The sequence below is a fragment of the Ursus americanus genome, chromosome 11, assembly GCF_024610735.1.
Source record: "Ursus americanus isolate L20-20 chromosome 11, mUrsAme1.1.p, whole genome shotgun sequence".
Classification (NCBI taxonomy): Eukaryota; Metazoa; Chordata; class Mammalia; order Carnivora; family Ursidae; genus Ursus; species Ursus americanus.
In genome coordinates, this window is record NC_142137.1 from 20,048,217 (window position 1) to 20,072,102 (window position 23,886).

General features: G+C 34.7%; 1 protein-coding gene across 3 annotated transcripts in view; it reads left to right on the top strand.

Annotated features, from left to right (window-relative positions):
* Positions 1-23,886, top strand: part of GRIK2 (glutamate ionotropic receptor kainate type subunit 2) — a 642,399-nt gene that overhangs the window by 391,553 nt on the left and 226,960 nt on the right. For all 3 annotated transcript variants that reach the window (XM_045806988.2, XM_087865344.1, XM_045806989.2), the window contains exons 9-10: positions 1,765-1,872; positions 17,798-17,911. In XM_045806988.2, the coding sequence (XP_045662944.1) occupies positions 1,765-1,872; positions 17,798-17,911 (222 nt within the window). The remainder of the gene's footprint in view (positions 1-1,764; positions 1,873-17,797; positions 17,912-23,886) is intronic.

Sequence of the window (23,886 nt, forward strand, 5' to 3'; positions counted from 1 at the left end):
TTTTTAATGTTCTCTCAGGTGGGTGAAATGACACTCCCTGATGAATATGTAGTTCGTTTATTTGTTTCACGTTCTATGTTTATGTCTGTTTTAAAACTGAGCATCAGAGAGCTGCTTACATAGTGTGCAGCTTTGGCTGGTTGAAGAATTGCTTTCTGAATGCAGGACCTGAATACTGAGGTGTGTGTCACACAGTCTTACAACAAACAGTTGTAGGAAGCTCACTATTGTATTAAAAGTAAGGTGTTGGCGAGGACCTCGCCCACTAAATCACATGTTGTGCCTCTTTCTGAGGACCCACAGGAGACATTCCTCTCAGGTTTCAATGCCAGGAAAAGCTGAGCTTCTCCTGGGCAGCTGATATGTCTTAAATTATGGACCCTGTATGTTGTGTTTATATCACATTCTCTTCATTGCTTTGGTTGCTAGGAAGTTCAGAATAAAATTTGTGATTGTATTCTATTGTGCATTCTTACCCGACAAACATTTCTTTATGCTGCCTCTACCCCAGATTTTTTTTTTTACTATTCTCTACTAATACTTCTGTACTTCTTGATCAAATTGTCTATTTTTGTACTAAAATGCATTTTTGTTATTCCCCTAAAATTATTTTCTTTGGAAAAGGATAGATTAAAAATATATTTTTCTTCCTTATTGGAGACCAGTTAACGCATGTTTAAACTCAGTGATGACATGTTGCAATATGTATATAGATATGTTGCAATGTGTATATAGATATGTATTATAATTGTTTCTGTTTTATTTGTAATTAATTAGCCTAAAACTATTTTAGAATTTCTATACATAAGTATAGAAATACATGGAGCCTAACAAATGTAGTAATAATGATATCCATTTGTAGTCCTTGTTGAAATGTTACCTATAATCTATTTGATTTTATTTCTTTGGATCTTGGTGTATATTCTTTCAAACATTATAGCTGTGAGTATATGTTACATTACTTAAAATTTTCATATGTAGCTATTTTTCCAAGCTATTTCCAAATGGCAAAAAATGGAAAACATTATTTTTATCTAGGTAGCCAGCAGAATGAGAAAACTTTTTGTATTAAAAAAAAAAAAAACAACCTCAAAAATTTGCTCACCTGTGATGGGTTCAACCCATTATGTAATTAGATTATTATATTTTCACTTCCTTCTACACATAAAGCTCCTTTTATAGGAAGTATAGGTTGACATGAAGTAATTTTGATATATTTCTCCCAGTCTCACTTACAGGAAAATGAAGTAATAAGTTAATTATTCTAAGAGGAAAGTGTATAATTGAAGTTGTATAACATAGGTTTTCCTAAATTCAGTTTCTTTCTCTGTAATAAAATAAGTTTATGTTCATATTAGTATGAATTTAGGAGTGGTATTTTATAACAGTAATTCTATTTGCAATCTCCAATGAGATATTCACTATCTCATGTATTATAATAAGTGACTAAATTATTCTCAGTTTGCAAAAAGAGATGTGCCATTTAAAACAATCTTCAAGTTTCTCATAAAAAATTATGTGTAGAAAATGCATTTAAAATGAAAAATTTATAATAACTTTTATACTGAGACTAAGACAATGTCTGTAGACAAAAATCCTCCAAAGTTCAGAAGAGGAAAAAATGTTTTAAAAATCAGTAGTCATGTCAATTTATGAGAAGTAATGAAAATAATGTTTCCTATTTTTTGTGTGAAAAATGTTTTATCTTCCTCTACTTGTTTGTTAATCCTATTTATTTATTTATTTATTTTTATTTTCCTATAGGCACATTGGGAAGGTCTCACAGGCAGAATAACTTTCAACAAAACCAATGGCTTACGAACAGATTTTGATTTGGATGTGATCAGCCTCAAGGAAGAAGGTTTGGAAAAGGTACTTGAGTCATTCAACTTATTTACTTTAATTATTAATTGAAACAGATCCTAATGAAGAAATAGGGAAATATTCCCTCTTATAGTCACATTTTATTAACATTTAACTTTATTGAATAAGTCTTAAAATACATATTCGATTCATTATATTGAATACAATAATTGAGGATTAGTGTTCAAGGATAAAAAGTGTCTTAGGACAATTAAATATTTTATTTTCTCACCAAATTTTTCTTATACTTTGAAATGCATATAATCTTTATTAGCCTTAAGATTTAATATAGTAATTAAAAATATGTACACTTGTGTTTGCATAGACTTTCCTATTTGGAGCAGGTCAGAAAGAAAAATTAAATACAGAAGCATATTTCCATTGCTGGGTCATATTCAAATGAAATTTCTGACTTAATATACACAAAGTAAATTAGGTATGAACAGAAATACATTACACTGGTCTATCTTATTTGATTATATTTCTAGGACAAAGTCAGACAATGATTACAGAATTTGGGTATATGCTTACTTTAAAAATATTTTAGTATAAGTTGTTTACATTGGTAATATATGCATTAATATATTTTTTTCTGATAGACTCATTTAAAGTTTATTAAAAAGATATTTTGATAAGAACTTAAGAAAAAATTGGGGTGCCTGGGTGGCTCAGTTGGTTAAGTAACTGCCTTCGGCTTGGGTCATGATCCCCAGGTCCTGGGATTGAGCCCCACATCAGGCTCTCCACTCAGCAGCGAGTCTGCTTCTCCCTCTCCCTCTGTGATCTCTTTTGCTTTCACTCTTTCTCGAATAAATAAGAAAAATCTGTAGAAAAGGGCATCTGGGTGGCTTAGTCAGTTAGGCATCTGCCTTCGGCTCAGGTCATGGTCCTGGAGTCCAAGTATTGAGTCCCACATTGGGCTCCCTGCTCAGTGGGGAGTCTGCTTCTCCCTCTGCCCGTCACCCTGCTCATGCTTTCTCTTGCACTGTTTCTCTCAAATAAATAATAAAATAAAAATCTAAAAAAAAATCTTTAAAAAGAAGAACTTAAGAAAAAATTATATTTTACTGAGATAATATTGTTTTCAAGATAGTAATATGTCTCATATTTCATCTAGCAATTAAATATGAAGCATTATTTATAAATGGAAACTGAAGAAGGGAATTGAGTCAGAAGAAGGGGTCTTTTAACCTAAGAGACAATGGCATATTTGAATGTTGATTCAAATGGTTCTGGAGAGAGAAAACATACATTTTTGATAATGTTACCAAGATAGGGAGAAATACATCATGACCAACTGATGACTAGAGTTAACAGGACCTCTGCCCACTGAGAGTTTTAGATTGTACCTTTTGAAAGACCATGCAAAAACCATGCAAAGTCAGGAATCTTTCATAACAAACTGCAAACCAAATATTCATGAGGCAGTCACTTCCTAACTGCCTTGCTCCCATAATGAGAATATTATTCTATACCCAAGAGTGGAATTGAATGGTGTGGTTTAGTCAGCTCTTATAGTTTTTATACCAGTATTTACTGGAGATGTTGTTATCTTATTTTTTTGGAAGTTTACAAGTGACTAGGATGAGCTTTGGCCATTGTTTGTATTTCAACACATCAATAAAGAAGTGGCAATGCCTTTCTTGTTACTGTAGCCCCTGTAAAGGAAACATTAGAGAGCTTTCTTTAGGCAATAGTGTGGATTATAGAAAGACCCTGAATATAAAGGTTACCAAGTACATGGGACAGTCAGCCAGACTGATAAGCAAGGTACAACAATGAGAGTTATACATGTTGCCTTGAGATTTCAAAAATATTTTGTATACTCTTCTGAAATTTGAAATTTTGTTTTGATAAATTAATTACACACAATTTTTATCTTCAAGGGGCTTTTTATATAGAGTGATCAGATAACACACTTGAGAATAAATACAATGGAAAACTTTCAAGCTTTAAAAGAGCGATATAAGAGTATTTCTGAAAAAGAATATAATTAAGTAAAGAGTCATGGTATGTGAGGTACTTAGAGCTAGCCTTTGAATAATGGAGAATTATTGATTGGTAGAGATTGAGTCATTGCAGAAAGAGGTAACAATATGAGGAAAGACATAGCATAGTGTTTGATTTGATCATTTTATACACACACATACACACACACACACAGATATGCACTCAGAAGTGAGAGACAGAGTTGAAATGCTAAATTTAAGTCATAAAGGGAGCACCATGTTGAGAAGTTTGCAATGTATTAGTATACAATATGAATTCAAAGATAGAATAGCCTGGAGGCCTATGGGATGTGTGGAAAGATATTATAGTTTGGAATAATTTTAATATGGAGCCATGAATCTCAAGCTGTTCCGAGTACATGTGAGAGAGGAATAAACAGTGACAGAGGCGGTAACTGAATCTTCAGCAGTGTTGTTCGTTCAAGGAATAGCAGAGCATTGGGATTAAGCTTTTAAGGAGTAATGGAGGAACCAGGTGATAAAAGTAGGAGAAGCCAGTGATAAAGGCATAAATCAAAGATTGGTAAAGAAATTAGTGGAGACAATTATCATTAGAAAGAAATTGGAGGGGCGCCTGGGTGGCTTAGTTGGTTAAGTGGCTGCCTTTGGCTCAGGTATGATCCCAGGGTCCTGGGATCGAGCCCAACATCAGTCTCCCCGCTCAGTGGGGAGCCTACTTCTCCCTCTCTCTCTGCTGCTCCTCCTGCTTGTGTTCTCTCTCTCTCTGTCAAATAAATAAATAAAATCTTTAAAAACAACCAAAAAACCCAAACAAACAAAAAAGAAATTGGAACAAATCTGAAGAGGCACATAAAGTACTGAGGTTCGATGAAGGTAAGTTAGAGAGAAGTGGAATTAAAAGGTAAAATCAAATGCTTTTAGTATCTTCAAAAATTAGTACATAAGGGGGCGCCTGGGTGGCTCAGTCAGTTAAGCATCTGACTCTTGATTTCTGCTCAGGTCATGATCTCAGCATTGTGAGATCCAGCCTCACATGGGGCTCTGCATTGGGCAGGGAGTCTACTTCAGATTCTCTCTCTCCCTCTTCCTCTGCCCCTCCCCACCCCACATCACATGCTCTCTCTCTCTCTCAAAAAAAAAAAAAAAAATTAATACATAAGTCATTGGCTAAAAGAAGGCAGTTGGATTTAGTTTAGTCAGATCTTAAGAAAAATGGGAATTTTTTGGCAATGCCATTGTGACAGACTTGACTTTGAGTAGTAGGAATAAAGTGCTGCTAAGTAGAAAAATGTACTCATTTGTTTAATCTAGTGGAATGGTTAAGAGGTCCAGGTATGTATTCAGGCAGAATTGGGCTCAAATTCTTGCTCTGCCATTTACTATTTATGGACAACTTTCTTAACCTCTCTAAAACACATCAGGGGGTGATAGCAGTATCTAATTCATGAAGACTGATGAGTCTTGCCAACTTTACTTTTACTTTGTCCTCAAAAATATAGTTACCAATCCGTAGATATTAAGACAGGATTCCTACCTTGATAGAGTTCACAGTTTGGAAGGTTCAACAGATAGCGATCCAAGAGGCTTAAATTACAATTCCAATTCTGTCGCAAGTGTGTGAACTTCACCCTTCCACCCAAGTTCTCTGTGCCAAATTCCTCACCTCAAAAAATGAAGAGTGCAAAGGACTTCCCTCTGAGACAGGCAAAAGTGAGAATATCATGGCCTCTAAGAGAACCTGGAAATACAATCTTTATAGGTGTCAAGACTAAGAATTTAATTATCCTCCATTCTATTTTATCATGACTGGGTGAGGAAAATGAACAAAAAATGTGTAAAATGCTAGTTTTATCCATTACTTCTCCTTGTGCCTACTGCCTTTTCCTAGGTTTATCTTGGTCATCTATGTCCAGCACACTTCATTTATTCATTTGATCCTCTAACAAATATAGAGTGACTTCTCTTTTGTGCCCTTATGAAGGTTATATTCTCGTGAAGGAAACCTGCTGATAATAAATGGACACACACAAGTACAATATATGATTATGCAGTAATGAGTGCTAAAAAGAAAGATGACTCATCTATGGAACATAAGAACTAGGATGATCGGTAGGGGAAGAAAGGGATAAAGAAAGGGGGGGAATCAGAAGGGGGAATGAACCATGAGAGACTATGGACTATGAGAAACAAACTGAGGGCCTCAGAGGGGAGGGGGGTGGGGGAATGGGATAGACCAGTGATGGGTAGTAAGGAGGGCACGTATTACATGGTGCACTGGGTGTTACACGCAACTAATGAATCATCGAGCCTTACATCGGAAACCGGGGATGTACTGTATGGTGACTAACAAAATATAATAAAAAATCATTAAAAAAAAATAAAAAGAAAGATGACTTGTTTATATGTTCGGGGAACTGAGTTTGGGGTTGTAATGAGACTATGAGCACATCTTTTCCACTTAGCACCCAGAGATCAAATTGAGTCTTTCCCTTCCACCTTGACAGGAACCTTGGTTGGAACCCAGCCCACTTAGCCGTTGTCCAAGAAGGGTCACTAATACTGCAGACACAGCCAGTCACATTTGTCCAAACAAGCTCTCCAGGCCGTGGCAGTGCCTTCTTTGGAACAGGGGAGGAGGAATAACGGGGTGGGAGGAAACCGTAGGTGCCATTCCAGACTTTTTCTACCTCAGGCAATAGGACAGTTTGTTTTCTTTAAGATCCTGGTGTTCAGTACTCAAGACTAGGAAAAGGAAAGTAAGAATAAGTGGTTTTCCCAACAGAATTCTTCTGTTCAGTTCAAAGATCATATTGTTTATTCTACTTCCAAAATATGTTTAGAATCCATCTATTTCTCTCCACATCCATTGTTGTAATCATAGCCAGGGTACCTTTCACCAGGACATCTGTATTGGAACCCCACCAAATTTCTCTGTTCTAATTCCCCCTTACAATTTAGTCCCCAGACGACAGCAGCCAGACCAGTGTCTTTTAAAGCAAATCGATCCATGTTATTGCTCTGTTTAAATCCTTTCACTTATTCCCACTGTATTTTGATTAAAATCCATATTTACAAATATGATTATTGCCTACCTTCCCCCTCAGCTCTCACTACCATCTCAGATACTTTCTATGCTTTAATTACACTGGCTTTTGTTCATTTTTTCAAGACACAAAGCTTTCTCTATTACTTTGGCAGTAGAGCTTTCCCAGCCTGGAAAACCCACCCTTAGCCCGTTGCCTGGCTAACTCTTACTCATCTTGGGCGGGGGGGGGTCACAGATTAGATCTTTCTTCTTAGATAGGCGTCCTATAAGCCTGACCAAATTTAACTTTCTCACAGAGCCCTGTGCTTTTCCTTCCTGGCACTTATCACCATGTGTAATTATGTATGCTCCCAGTCCCAGTATTTACATATTCGAGGCCTAGAAAAGTCTCTGGCACAAAGTAGATCCTCAAGAAATATTCATTGACTATCAAATGAAGGAAGGGTCACTGTAAGAATCATAAGAAATACTTCCTGTAGAATGCTTATTCAAGTGTCTGGTGCAAATTTATTTTCCTATGGAACAGCATTTTTTTTTTTTAAACTTTTCCCAGTTTGCCCCCTACCTACACAGTAGGAACAGAGAAATCCAGTAGTCAGTCAGTGGGCTGGGGTTGTGAGTCCAGGCTTCAAGGGCTCCAGGATTTTAGTGTGCCCGAGAAGGCAACACTGAAGTCTGAGGCTGCGAGGCTGCACAATGCACCCTCCAAGTGCAGTGTAATCCTGACACCCCATTCTGCATCAAAGAGGAAGCATAATTCTTCTATTTGTGAAAGTTCCCTTTTCTCACCATATACGTTTATGGTATGAAAAAATAAACGAAGATCGCTTAAACGAGAACACGCACGTTGTTATTCAGAGCTTGCTGTAGCACTTGTGTTTGGCAGAGATGCGAAGGCGGGCGGGTCAGTGGGAAAGCTTTACAGTGGAAAAAAGGAAAGGCCTCAGATGTGCTCTGAGTGGAGATTGTTGGCAGGAGGAAACGTGGACCGCTGGCAAAAAATAGGGAAGCTGGGTGTTATTGAACAGATCTTGACCATTTTGGGCAGATGGCCGCAGAGGTTGTGGTTTGGCTCCCAGATGGTTTGCTCCAGAGGCTCTGGGTCGAGTTCTATTTCATACGTGGTCAGACTGTTGTCTATTTGTATACTCAATCTGTCAATAGAATTATGGAAGTCACTTGGAAGGAGAGGAAGAAATAGCACAAATAGTAAGGTCAGGAAAATTGACATGAGGAAAGTAAGAATGTCATCAAAACTGACAATAAAATGAAGTTTTTTAGTTTTATTTTTTTTTCTTTGAATGTGTAACTAGGATATGATTTACCACTGGAAATGGTTTAACCTTACTTACCTAGTCCTCTGAAGCTTAGCTATGTGCTTAGGAAAGACCAGCTTCAGTTGGAACTAAGCTTGATTAAATGGCATAAGATGTTAAGAAATATTGAGAATTCATGAGGATTCTGTGTAGAGCAAAAACAGTTGGAAGCTTTTACATAAGAGAGGTTTGAATGGAGTTGATGACAGTCCGCGATGATGCTGTATTTCCATTGCAAGGTGAGTTATCTAGACGCTGTTTTTGGGAAAATAACCACTTATACTTAAAAAATATTTTTTTGGAGAAACTATAATAAAGTAATAAAATCACTTACATCTGAAACTAATATAACACTGTATATTAATTATACCTGAATTAACAATAAATAAAATGATAGTAAAATCACTTATTCCTACCACATGATTGAGTTTTCTTACCAAATGTGTTTTGCAACCACTATGTAGACATCATGTGCTTTCCAAACACAAACAAACAAAAACAACAACAAAAGTCTTTGTTCAAATGAATTTTTATTGTACTAGGAGTATTAACTTCTAAGTAGAGGTATTAAACTAAAATAATTCTTGTGTACCTCTCCTATCTTTTCTCTAGCATCATAGTTAGCTATTTGTTTTGGTTATTTTGTTGATAGTTTTTTGAATGTGGTGAATAGAATTCTCTGTCTTCTCGCTAGAAAGTGTCTAATCCTTATGAAAATTGGCTTTGTGTGTTAATATTATATCAATTTTGAAAAAAAAAAACATGTAAGGATAAAATCAGTACATTTCTCTGGCCAGAGATGGTACTAAGAAGCCTGCAAGTGTTTAGGACTATGAACAATAACACGACGTTGGCCTTGACATGTTTTTATAATAAAATCAGCTTCTAACTTATATATCCTTGGGGGAAGTTTTGAAAAAGAAAAGTGGCTACAAGAAGCCATTTTATGGCTTCTATATATTTGCCAATTTCTACAAAATTAAGAATTTATATATATAATATAAAGGAAGATAATTAGTATTTACAAGCTTTTATAAAGTGTAACTTTGTCATATTTTACTTTCAAGTGAAGCTTCATTTCAACTTTTGACAACATTGTTTTTCTGAATATTTACTACTTACATTTGGACCCACTAGTAGAAACTGGCATCAGTAATCCATAGGCTTCTTACTGAAACCTCAAATATTTTTACAATGTATGGAGAGGGTGAGAATTAGTAGTGAAACCCTGCCTGCCTGAGTTTACAAGCATAGATGTCCCAGGATCAGAACATGTTTCAAATTGCTTTTTGAAAAACTTTTTTGTAGAACATACATATTTTTAGAACAAGTGGTAATTTCTATAGAAGTCTTTACTATTGACCTTTCTCTAGCCTGTAGAATCCTATACTCATTAACTCCCTGGGAAAAAGGTGTCTGAATGGAATTTACAGTCTTCAAAATTTATCTAAGTGTGAAAATCCACACTAGATAGGTGAGAACTATTTCTTTGATAGATTTCTAGATACCTGATGCATAGCAGTTTTTAATCTTTCTCTCTTTGATGCCATTTGATACATGTATTCTGGTCCCCATGACAACAATGACCCCCAAGTTTCCCAGGAACTGAGATTTCTTTTGCTTCTCTGTAGGCAAGCAATGCTAATGGTGATGTTTACCAGTCAGAAATGTGTTGTTTGTTTCTTAAAAAGCAAAAATGCATCCTAGTCCAGATCTGAACCTACTGTTTTCCTTTGGAGATGTTAATCATTTAATTTCTCTAACTCTTACATAGAATTCATTGTATGTCCTGTCTCACAAGTGTGCTGAAATTTTTAGGTTGTGTGTCAGTAGGTTTACAGTTGTGATTTTGCTTGATAACTTTTAACCTTCACAATGATGAAATATTTAAGAAAACTCTTTACAGATTATATTTATGTTTGGAAATTAAATTTGAGAGCATACAGTTTCCTATTTTGGCTCATCAGAGAATTCCAAATATTGACTTTTTTTCTTTCAACTACTGAATTTGAATTAAACATGTATACTAAACATAATTTTTAAAGCATTGCTTTGATTTTAAAGTAATACCTAAACTACATTTTTAATCTTGGAAAAATGGCCCTTAATTAACTGAATGTTACCACATTGTTACATTTGAAAACAGTTAATTCAATGATTCAAATTTTATTTAAAAAATCAAAACTACCACCTGTCTCTAACTCTTTCTTAATATTTAGTGTTGACTTTACCCTAGACAAAAATAAAAATAAAATGTATGTTTGGATTAGTCATCCTTTTCTGTTAGATGACCATATATATGTTGATTTATTGTCCTCATATTAACGCCGTAGTTCTCAAATGGTGAAATTCCACTCCCTGCGGAAATTGGTGGGTAGCTAGTTTCAGGAAAGTAATTAACTGAGGAATTCTCTGCATGGTCCTCACCGGCCAAATTACTTACATACAAAGGTAGCTCAGTTCCCGGATAATTGTTCTTTAGTATGAATTCTTCCTATCAGACAACAGGTAGGCATTGCTGTGAAATGGTTCATGTTTATTTTGGGGGCATCAGGTGTAAATTCCTTCTAAAGTTATCTGTTAATATGTGATCCAATGGAAAAAAACAACTATCAATTATTATTAGACAGTACTTTTATTGGACAGTAATACAAATAACTATCTCTACTTTTCATTTAAAAAATTCAACATTGGAAGTGGGGGGAGGTCAGTGAAGAGAAAAAAAAGTTTCTAATTTGCCTGCAACACTTAGCAAAACAACCACTGTGTTGAAAAAGTTCCATTTTTACTGTTATATATCACACCATATAGGTTTGAAACCTGACTTTATAAATTATCTAGAAAGAATGGGTGTACTAGTTAATAGAAAAATTTACGTTCTGCCAGTTTACATTCCATCAATTGGAGAGAATACTCAGCTCCAAAATATGAGTTAGCATTTAATACCAATACCTTCCTCGTGCTTTCCATTTCTCAATACTTTCCAATAGTACTATCAGGGATGTCCCCTCTTCTAAAAGGAATGGTAAAAATCCTTCAAAGCAAACTGAACTTAATGTGTCATATGATTGGAGGCAACTATTTATTAGTAATATTTTTTTGAACACTTATGATGGGGACTCCACACTGTGCTTAGACTGTTTTAAACATAATATACAGAGAGGTTTCTTGTGGTCACCATGCAGACCTTCTTTAGAAAAGTATCACTTAGGCTCTTTGCTCAAGAAAGATATATTCCACAATTACTTTATCTAGTCATACGTTGATGGACACTTAGACTGTTTTCATCTCTTGAGTATTATAAATAATGCTGCAGTGAACATGAGGGCATATATATCTTCTCAAGTTAGTGATTATTGTTTTGTTTTTGTTTTTGGGTAAAAACCAGAAGTGGAATTGCTGGATCCTGGGTAGTTCTATTTTTAATTTTTTGAGGAATCTCCATACGGTTTTCCATAGTTGTTGTACCAATTTACATTCCCACCAACAGTGTACAAGGCTTTCCTTTTCTCCCTATCCTTGCCAATACTTGTAATTTCTCATCTTTTTGATAATAGTTTATCTAACAGCTGTGAGATATCTCACTGTGGTTGTGACTTGCATATTGCTGGTGATGAATGATGTTGAGAATACTCTCATATACCTGTTGGCATTTCTATATCTTCTTTGAGAAAATGACTATTCAGATTTTCTGCCCATTTTTATTTGGATTGTTTGGGGGGCTTCTTCTGCTGTTGAGTTGTATGAGTTCTTCATATATTTTGGATATTAACGCCTTATCAGATGTATGATTTCAAAATATTTTCTCTCAGTTAGTAGGTTGCCTTTTAGTTTTATTGATGGTTTTCTTGGCTGTGCAGAAGTTTTTTAGTATGATGTAGTCCCATTTATTAATTTTACTTGTGTTGCTTTTGCTTTTGGCATCAGATTAAAAAAATCATCACCAAGACCTATGTCAAGGATCTTACTGACTTTATTTTCTTCTTGGAGTTTTAGGTTTTCAGATGTCACATTCATGTTTTTAATCCATTTTTAGTTAATTTGTGTGTATGGAGTAAGATAGTGATTCAGTTTCATTCTTTTGCATGTGGCTGTCTGGTTCTTATTGAAGAGACTGTACTTTCCCCATTGCATAGTCTTGGCTCCTTTGTCATAAATTAAATGGCAATATATATGTGGACTTATTTCTGGACTCCCTATTCTGTTCCATTGATCCATTTGTCTGTTTTTATGCCGATACCATACTGTTTTAATTACTATAGCTTTGTAGTATAGTTTGAATTCAGGGAGTGTGATGCCTCCAGCTTTGTTCTTTTTTCTCAAGATTGTTTCGACTATTTGAGCTTGTGTGTGTGTGTGTGTGTGTGTGTGTGTGTGTGTGTGTGTGTGTGTGTTAGGGTTGTTTTAGGGTTACTTTTTCTATTCTTTGCAAAATGTCATTGGAATTATGATAAGGATTGCATTAAATCTGTAAATAACTTTGAGTAGTAGGGACATTTTAACAATATTGATTCTTCTAATCCATGATCATGGAATATCCTTTCATTTATTTGTGTTTTCTTCAATTTCATTAATGCCTTGTAGGGTTTTTTGTGTGGGGGGGGAGGGGTTGAGTATACTTGATGCACAATGTTACATTAGTTTCAGGTGTACAACATAGTGATTCAAATTCTGTATGCATTACGCTATGCTCACCACAAGTGTAGCTACCATCTGTCATCATATAACACTATTACAATCATTGATTATATTCTCTATGCTGTGCCTTTTATACCTATGACTTATTCATTCTATAACTGGAAACCTGTATCTTCCAGTCCCCTTCACCCATTTTGCTACCCCCTACCCCACCTCCCTCTGGCAACCATCAGTTTGCTCTCTATATTTATAGGTCTGATACTGCTTTTTGTTTCTTTATTCTTTTATTTTGTTTTTAAGATTCCACATGTGAGTGAAATCATATGGTATTTGTCTTTTTCAGTCTAACTTATTTCACTTACCATAATACCCTCTAGGTCCATCCACGTTGTTGCAAATGGCAAGATATCTTTTCTCATGGCTATGTAATATTGTGTCTATCTATCTATCTATCTATCTATCTATCTACCTACCTACCTACCTATCACACTTCCTTATCCAGTCATCTTATTTTTGGACACTTAGGTTTTTTCATATTTTGGCTGTTGTAAATAATGCTGTAATAAACATTTGAATTAGTGTTTTCATTTTCTTTGGGTAAATACCAAGTAGTGGAATTATTGCATCATATGGTATTTCTATTTTTAATTTTTTGAGGAACCTCCATATTGTTTTCCACCATGGCTGTACCAACTTACATTCCTACCAACAGTGCACAAGAGTTCCCTTTCCTCCACATCCTTGCCAACACCTGTTACTTCTTTTTATTTTTTTATTTTAGCCATTCTGACAGGCGTAAGGTGATATCTCATTGAGGCCATGATTTTCATTTCCCTGATGATGAGTGCTGTTGAGCATGTCATCATGTGTCTGTTGGCCATCTCTATGTCTTCTCTGGAGAAATATCTGTTCATGTCTTCTGCCCATTTTTAAATTGGATTGTTTGGGGTTTTTTTGGTGTTGAGTTGTATACGTTTCTTTATTCATTTTAGATATTAATCCCTTATTAAATATATCACTTGCATATATCTTCTCCAATTCAGTAGGTTTATTTTTTATTTTGCTGATGGTTTTCTTCACTATGCAAAAACTTTTTATTATGATGTAGTCCCATTATTTTTTTCTTTTGTGTCCTTTACCTTAGGAGAGGTATCTAGAAAAATATTGCTACAGCTGATGTCAGAGAAATTGCTCAAGTCTCACATAAAGGTCTTTAATCCATTTTGAGTTTATTTTTGTGTATAGTTTTAGGAAGTGGTCCAGTTTCATTCTTTGACATGTAGCTGCCCAGTTTTCCCAGCACCATTTATTAAAGAGACTGTCTTTTCCTCATTGTGTGTTCTTGCCTCCTTTGTCATAGATTAATTGACCATATAAGCATTGGTTTATTTCTGGGCGCTCTATTCTATTCCATTGATCTATGTGTCTGTTTTTGTGCTATGTCTTATAGTTTTCAATGTACAGATCTTTCACCTCCATAGTTAAAATTCTTCCTAGTTATTTTATTCTTTTCTATGCAATTGTAGATGGGATTTTTAAAAATTTCTCTCTCTGGTAGTTTGTTATTAGTGTATAGAAACATAACACATTTTTGTATATTGATTTTGTATCCTGAAACTTTACTAAATTTATTAGTTTAACAGTTTTCTGGTGGAGTCTTCTGTATATAATAACCTGTCATTTGCAAATAGTGAGAGTTTTTACTTTTTCTTTTCCAATTCATATTTTTTTTTCTTACCTAATTGCCATGATGAGGACTTCTAATACTGTGTTGAATAGAAGTGGCAAGAATGGGCATCCTTGTTTTGTTCCTCATCTTAGAGGAAAGGCTTTTAGCTTTTCAGCATTTAGTATAATGTTAGCTGTAAGCTTGTCATATATGACCCTTTTTTCTATTGAGATACATTCCATTTATACCACTTTGTTGAGAATTATCACTCTACTTAAAACAACTCTATAAAGTCGAGTGCTTAGATATCTTTATTCCATTTTAGAGCTGAAAAAAAGTACTGTAAAAATTTGGTTAAATCATATAATGAAAAAATTATGGTTCTGAAAATAGGTTAAAAGAAAAAAAGATCATCTTGATTTAGCTTATGGCTCTTGTGATTAAAACAAAACAAGCCAAAAGATCCACTGGTGACAATTCCCTCAATAATTAAAAGTTTTGAATTATACATTTTCTGTAGCCTTAAAATCTAAGGATCACACAAATTTTTTTTATTTAAAATTTTATGTCACTGAAATTTCTGAAACTGTATAATATTCAGTTCAGAAACCTAGACTTATAAAAGGGGATATTTAATATTTATGATTATAGGAAATTATGGATTAATATACTATGAACCAGATAGTACTAGAAAAGCAACTGACAGAAAATGAAACTAGATAAATATATTTAGATGAGTGGACGTTTAGCTAAACTATTTTTTATAAAAGTAATCATAGAGGATGATGGTAAGTGAAATTGGCAATATTTTATATTAGTGATTTGGGTAGAAAGTTGAAAAACTAATTGATCAAGCTTGAGGATGTCATTAGGCAGACGAAAGTGGGCAAATGATGTTTGCCAGTAATTTGGCTGGTAGAATTACACGTCTGGAAAAATCTAGCTATTTAGCTAATGTGAAAAAAAAAAAAAAGAAGAAGAAAGAAAATCTAAGGGGACAAATGAGTAATAGGTATTAATTATAGACCAGGGGCAGAAAAGTGGCAGTCACTGCAAAATCCGATCTGCACATGTGTCTTGTTTAGCCAACACAGTGTTTTTTTAATGATTTTGAATTTGAAACACTTTAAGCAGGTCAGCAGGCATTCTAGGTTTTACAATATCCTCTCTGTCCTTCCCCATCCAGGTTCCTAATGAGGCCTCTATTAGCTCTAGTGATGCCTTAGTAGGAACTTGAAAAAATCACCTGCTCTGGGAGCATGCAGCCCCCAGGTACACAGCTATGAGAAGAGCAGGGTCTGGATTGTGGCTATTACCTGCTATTCTGCCTTGAGAGTTTGTAAAATTTAGAAACTGCATACCTTTGCCTGGAAATTCTTACTACTGGCTTATGGTCTTTTTTCTTCACACGTGGCTGTTACCTCTCTGGCCCTCAATCATTATTGACCCTAAATTATAATTAAACCTCATCTTTATGACTTCATGTAGTCAGAGGCTAAAGTAAAGAAATTTAATTGACCAATAAATAATTTACGTTGGAGAGAATGCTGAAATCAGTATTTTTTTCTTTTTTTCTCACTGTATTATCTGACTTTTTCCTGTATTGACACAAACATCAGGAATATATAGTTTTTAATGGTAAGAGGAAAATTAACTCAATATAAGAAAATATGGCAAGAGATTTATTTTATTTTTTAATTTTTTAAAAAATATTTATTTATTTGAGAGGGAGAGAGTGTGCATGAGCAGGGAGGAGGGGCAGAGGGAGAGGGAGAAGCAGACTCCTCACTGAGCAAGGAGCCTGACTGCAGGTCTTGATCCCAGGACCCTGAGATCATGACCTGAGCCGAAGGCAGATGTTAACCAACTGAGCCACCCAGGCGCCTCAAGAGGTTTTTTTTAGACATCACTAAAAAAACATTATATGGAATCCCTGATATAGTTAATGCATTTTTGAAAAAATATACTTGGGTTTGCACTTACATACAAGTATCAAAATGGCCTACCTATTCTTATGAAGTACAGAAATTACTAATGTTTCTACTTTTGTGCTTCTCCAATTAGAGGGAGGTAGACATCTTAATAGGTTACTTAGAAAACTATGGAAATGAAAAAAGGTTCAAAAAGAGTAAATGCGATGAAATATTAAAAAATAAAAATAAAAATGATCATAATATTTAAGTTGGATAAGATATGCTGATTACACCTTTGTTAGCATATTTAGGTAGACCAGGGTAATATTACCTGCTAAATCAATGTCACTTTAAAATTATTTAATTTATATACAAAGCTTTCTTTTAAAGATAAACGGATAATTGATAGTTTTCCTTTCCTTTGAGTAAACATATTGGGTAATTGGCTAGAGGGATATGGAAAACAAAGTTTATTATCCATGACTTCTAGGCTTGAGAGGTTGGAGAAAAGAACTACTGGCTCGAATCTTTTGCCTCCATTCTTCAGTGCTCACCATCGTTATGTGGCAGGACAGTGGTGCCGATGCACATAAACCACTCAGTGTGTGCATTCAGTGGCATCCTGTGCTCATGTGGGTCTCCCAGAGGTGTGCTGTATCCTCTCATAGGCTGTGTTCAGGGGGGGTATAAAATGTGTGAACACTGAGAGTATATGGCCTAATTATCAGAGAGTATTAGTTAAATTAAAGTACATATTAAATAGCATACAGGTGGAAGTATTGGAATGGGTTGCTCAGATGGAATTGTGCCGTAATCTGTTCTTGGAGTATTTTGAATGCTCAAAGGTGTATTTATAAAAACTCCAAGGGTAATTCTGGGTATGATTTTGCCCTATCGGAGGTCGTGAGAAAAACCAATCAATGCCGCTCTTAAGTTTGCCTTTACCTATTAATTTACTTTGGATCCCCAGGTTTTGCTCTGTCTTTTAGCTTTGTCTATATAACATGACATGTTATCTTTGTAATGAGAGGATGAGATAGATCCATTACAGTAAAAGATATGCACTATTAATGAGTTTCTAGCCAGCTATCAAGGTACCATCAAATGTGGTTTATCTTGGTGAATTAAAGTTTGAATGGAGAATTAAGCTCCCATACTGACTGTAGAAGTGCAGTGGATCATTTTGTTCTTTAATGTCACACTTCACTGGACACACTTCACAGAGCGGTGAATCATGCTTAAAACAAGCAGCCTTTACTTTAACGACAGCAGATAATGCAGCAGAGGTGAATAATAAGTGTTAGCAGTCTTAACTTTCTCTTGCAGTACTTTCTCCCAGATGCCTGATGGACAATTTACAAAGTACATATGCTATTTTATAGATTGGAACTTGGGATCCAGCCAGTGGCCTGAATATGACAGAAAGTCAAAAGGGAAAGCCAGCCAACATCACAGATTCCTTATCCAATCGTTCTTTGATTGTTACCACCATTTTGGTAAGTGTTTGCTTTTCTCTTCTTTTTTTTTTCGGATAAATGTAGATAAACATGGAAGTGGACATTATAATTTGAACAATGCAGAAAAAAATGTATTTTGCAGTCAGTTAGCAATTACTATGTTATGTTAGTCTTTAATGATGTAACTTGCATTAATGTTTGGCTGGTTATGTTGATACAGCTTAATGTATTACTAGAAATCATTACATTTCTGCAAAATTAGGTACCATTGAAGAATTTTTAATGTTAAGATTTGAAAAATGTATTGACATGCAGATGTATAAATAAGTTATGTGAGGGCCTGCATGTGAACTTTACTTTTGCTTTCATCTCCTGCAAATATATTTTAAAGGGTATGTCATTTATTTTTCAGGATTTTTTCTATTATCGTTATATTTCAACCTTGCTTTCAATTGTTTTCGTCATGGAAAATAGCTTTTAGTTTATTTATCTCCCTAATAAAATTAAATGGTAAGTGTTTTTTTAAGCCAGAAAACTTTTCACCAGCAACAGACTTAATACTGATGCACTGGATACTTTTACACCCCTTATAATTATATATTTTAATTAGATCACATAGTAATATTTCCTATTCCTACAATGCCATTTGAAAAGGGAATTTTAATTTTAGAATAATCAAGGAACTCTTATATTTTTAAGTTAGTACTTTCTACCTATAGAATAAGCTTATCAATGCTAGTTTTTTGTCTTCCCAGGTAGTCAATAAGAATGTGAGATTAATGTTCAGAACAAACCACCACACACTTTTAGCTTTTGTGTAATTTCTAAATTTGATTTATGGTGGCAAATCAAGCCAGGAGGAATTCATAATCTTGTCTTTTTATTAACAATGAGGGATGTCCGATCTCTAGGCATGTCAAAATAAAATACCTTGGGTTAAAGACTCTTGATAATGAAGCAAAGCTGGTAATCATAAAATGACAGTGATGGAAGTTCATCAGTTTTTTTTAATCACTCCCTTGCTGAAAACCTCAGTGAATACTTGCTGCCTATCTATCATATCCAAACTTCCTAAGTTCTCTTTATATTTCCCTCTTTTTTTCAAAGGTACTCTCATACCCACCAGTTAACTGCCCTTGTTCTTCAGTTGAAATGCTCTCACAAGATGCTAATACATCTTTTCTCTGCCTGTATCCTGGATCTCATTTCCTCCTGCTAGGACTGTTGCAATAACCATGTAACCATCCCTACAGCTGACAGCCTTCTTCCTCTACAATGCACCCCACTCTTCGTTGTAATGATCTGTCATTTTCCTGTTTCCCTCCTTATAAGTCTATAGTGAATCCTTATTGACCATTAAAAAGTACCCCAAATTTCGACCCTGATGTTCAAGACCTTCTGTAATCTTGTCTCCTCCCACAGTTCCATCCTCATTTCCCAAAATTCCCTGTCAGTTAACTTACTCCCATGATTGTGTTAGCCCAGTTCCTTTTGTCTGTAATATGTTTCTCTCCATTTCTGAGATATTTGTGTACTTTCCAGTGCTTTATATTATTTAGAATTAATATTACACTCTTCTTTGCTTATTTCATGTATGCATTATTTCTCCAAACATCACTGAATATTTCTTTGAGGAATAGGATCTGACTATGTCTCCTATTTTTACATCATATGTGTCTCTACAGTGCTCATAATGAGTGCTATATAAGAGACATCTATAGTCTTCAGCAGTTGGCATGTCTTTCTGTGTTCTCCTTGATGCAGCCAGACTCCCAGACACATCACTTACCTTACGGCTCCAAAACTTTGCTCAGTTCTTTACATTTCCCTTTGAGAATCCTATTCATCCTTTCCAACCCATTTCAAATGACAACCACTCCAGGAAGCTGTCTGATCTCTCCATTAAGTTGTGTGTATGTCACAGGGGGTGTGTGACATGGGGAGATTTTCACTTTATGTATCATAATACTCTATTATGGCACTTACTATGCACCGTTTTTTAATCTTAGAAAATCTGTATGTATCAGTGTGTCTATTGACATGAATCTATATAAGGCCTATGATCAAAGTTTACACTTTCTTGATATTTCAATGTCAGAGAAAAGTGCCCTAGACATAGCAAGCACTCAAATATTTGTCAAATTAAGTTAAATAAACAGTATTTAATTGAATGGAATATTAGAAGAAGTAAGCAACTTTTGAATGATTATACTTAAATATTTTTCATCTGTGAAGCTTAGTGCAAACTTCTTGTCCAAAAAGTTGATTAAGACTATGCATATAATTTCTCAATCTTAATTACTTAGGGTTGTTTTATAAGAAGTATTCAGATATTTTTCTCAATCATGAACAATTTTGCATCTATTGATAAACAAGTGGTATTTAACCTTAGTTTCATATTAAAACCAGGCATAAAGTTTTTAAAAACATACTTGTACCCAAAACACATTTCGTACCTTTTGAAACCGTATTTCTGAGCTTTGGACTTTGGAAATCTTCATTAAAAAAAAAAAAAATCCACAGGTAATTCTGGTCTGTAACAATGATGGAGAACAACTGCTCAGATCATTACTCTGTATAACTAAGATGTAAGATCAACTGTGGAGCCATACACTAAGCTTACATTTTGAAAGATAAGTTATTTCTGTTTTTGAGTATGTCCCTCTGTTGGTCTTTAAGTGATTCTGGTATTTGTTAAAATGAAAGTCACTTTGTTTTTATATCACTTAGTGAAAAAATTCTTGTTCTGGATACTCTGATTACAAAATATCCACAATCGAGAAAAGAACAGATTTGAAGAGATTAGTTGCCTTACTCAGTAAGCATTATGCTTGATGTAATTTACTGACATTTAATTTTTATTTTATAAGGAGGTTATGACCATTTGATTTATGTTTCGTTATTTTGTTCTTTTCTCTCTTGGAAAAATCTCAGAGGAGATTCTGGCTGTGTTGTGAATAATGGTATTTCCACAAGGAGAAGCTGTGGAGTTACCAAAGTGAAGTTCACTTATGCTTCTTGTTCAATATATTTATTGTGTGTCTTAAGAAAAAACAGTGAAGTATTCTAGGATTTGGCATTATCAGTGTGCTAATAATAATCGGTTCCATTTCTCTTGAATTTATTTTTATTTATTCTTTTATTTAACAAACGTGAATTGAGTGATGATGGCGTGCTAAAAGCTTTGTTTGATGAACAAAATAGACACGGTGTCTGCCCTCAGGGAGCTTAGAAAATGGTAAGGATTCATAGGGAGGATTATACACACATTTACACACACACACATGCACACACACACCAAACCTTGTGATTAGGATATAAAGAAAAGATAAATGGCTTAAATCCTTTTACAGGATAATCCTGAGTTATACTGGGAGTCAGGAGTGAAAGGACAAGTCAGGTAGGCCTCCCTGTAGAGAGGAGCAGACAGCAGATATCTGAAGCTTGAGAAGGAATTAGCAAGGTAAAGAAAGAGAAAAAGAGTATTTTTGACAGAGAGAACAGGACACTCAAGGGCCCTAGAGCCTGAAAGTCTTGGCAAATTTGCAAAATGGAAAGAAGACTAGGATGGATGGGGCTGGTGCTTCTATAAAGCTGCTTCTCAGCTTTATAGAATCAGATTACACAGTCCATTACCAAAAAAAAAAAAAAAAAAGACATTTATTGAATGCCTGCTATGTGCTAGACCCCATTCAAAGCACTACTCATGTATTTACTCAGTTAATTGTCATAATAACCTTTTGAGGTAGATACCATTATTAATACTATTACCATTGGTATAGCTAATGTCCAGATTGCCTAGACAGCCTACTCATGGGCACACAGTTAAAAGTAGAGCAGTGAGATTCCAACCCATGTATTTAGCCAGCCTGAACAACCAATACTATGAAATGAAAACTCCATTGGCCAACTATGGAAAGGTATAGCAACTATAGTTTATGACCAAAATAACATCTTGATTGAAAATTGTTCCCCTAAAGCAACACTTCTTATTCCGAAATTCCACATATGCTAGAACACTGTATTGCTATGATGGGTGTATCCCCAAACATCTAGACATTCCCCAGAGGCCAAGATTAGACTATGCTTGGTTGGATATTTTGCCCCTCTCATTTTTTTCCTCTTTTAATGTACCACGGTTTTCTTTCAGTCTCTTTAAACCATAATTTCAGATTTTTCTGACAATCTGGACACCTTATTTTTTCTCTTTAGAATTGAGATTAAGCACCTTGTTTATAAATATCTTTTACTCCCCTTCAACAATACAACCTACACCCAATATATTGTATGGGTGCAGTGTATGGTTATATCATGAAATAATTCATTTTAGAAAGACTTACATATTTTTTAAAACGTTCCTTATTTTTTAAGATTTTGAATGAAGGTTTATGATATCATATAATTTGGAAATTTATGTAACTTTATCTGCAGTTCTGGAACTAAAACTTTAGTCTACTCATGTCCTCTCCTTAATATACTTCATATTATCTCTGTGATCTTTAAATTTCAAGTTCAGTTGCTATTAAAATCCCCTTGCTTTTTATGTTTGTTGTTATTAATGGAACTAAAAATTTAATCTTAGAATCGTTTTTTCATTTATGAGGATTTTATTTATTTCATAGCAATGTTAAAATATAAATCCCTAATTGCCAAAAATAATAAACAAAAATATTCATCTGAACAAGACAGTGTTATTTACTTTATGTATTTATTTATTTTTTTTTATTTTTTATTTTTTTTTTATTTTTATATTGAGTGCTTTTAAAGAACAGTATGTGCTATTATCTTTAGTTTATAATCTGATCCATATTCTGATCCTGTTGTCCTTACTGTCACGGATCCACTAGCTAGGGGCAGTATCAGGTGACTGAGTATTTAAATTCACACAAGGAATGCCTGTTTTCCCTCTGAACTCTTGGTTTGCCAGCAGATTTTTTTAGACCTGTCTAAATATGTTGAGTGCTTCCCACTGTTCTGCTCCTGTATAATAATTGATTTTTGTCCGTCAAAAGATTACTAACACTTCAATGCCACTGTACACGTTCTTTCCCTTCATGGCCAGTAGCACTTCAGTGTACAAATGACTATGAATTTGGGTATTTTTTTAGAAAAATCACTTATTCTTACGGAAGTCCTTTCTTCCTGGTTGCTCAATGAATTTTAAAAAAATGTGCTTGCATCTGTAACCTAGTCTTATTTTTTTATTTTATTTTTAAAATTTTTCTAGCACCTCCTGGAGGGTTATATAGCTCAGTATCCAGTTTACTTGCTTAGGCTTGTAAAGCTTTGTTGTTGCAGCCCGCAGATACAGGAGGCTTATCTGGGAGCAAGCTTCCAGGACAATGGGAAGGTTTCACGGTGCAAAAGATGAAGTGACCGAATCATCCCCTAAATGGTTCGGAAGCTTCTTCTATAATATCAACAAAAGCAGATTTCTAGGGCTTCAAATCTGCCGCTGCAATACATTTTCCCTTCTATTCTTCTCTTTCCATTGTTACAGAAGGACCGTCAAGCACGTAGTTCTTTAAGTTGCTAGCATTGGGACTTGGCAACCCAGACACCGCAGCTTCACAAAGAAAAAGATTTTCATTCTTAGCAACCCTTCCACCATTTCTAAGCAGTTTTAAACATGTATTGTGGAGATAATAAGATCAAAATAATTTAAGAAAGATATAGTAAATATCCACACACAAGTACTACTTAAACGTTAACGCATGAGATGAGAGTGCCTCATTCAAACTCCAACTCTCTGACCCTCCTCCTGCAACTGGCTTGTTCAAAGGCAACCAAATCTTTTCTCACCATATTTTTTTCTTCTATTTCAGGGATCCTGCTGGCATTACATTTCTCTCTCTCATTCTTGCTTTAATAGCTCAATGTATTTTATTTCAAATAACTATTAATATTCTCTTAGACCGCCAGGTCAGCTAGATAAACATGAGGCTGTTGGTGGTGGTACCATACAGAAAGAAATCTGTGTTTTAATGTGAAATTCGGCATAATTTTTTTTCAAA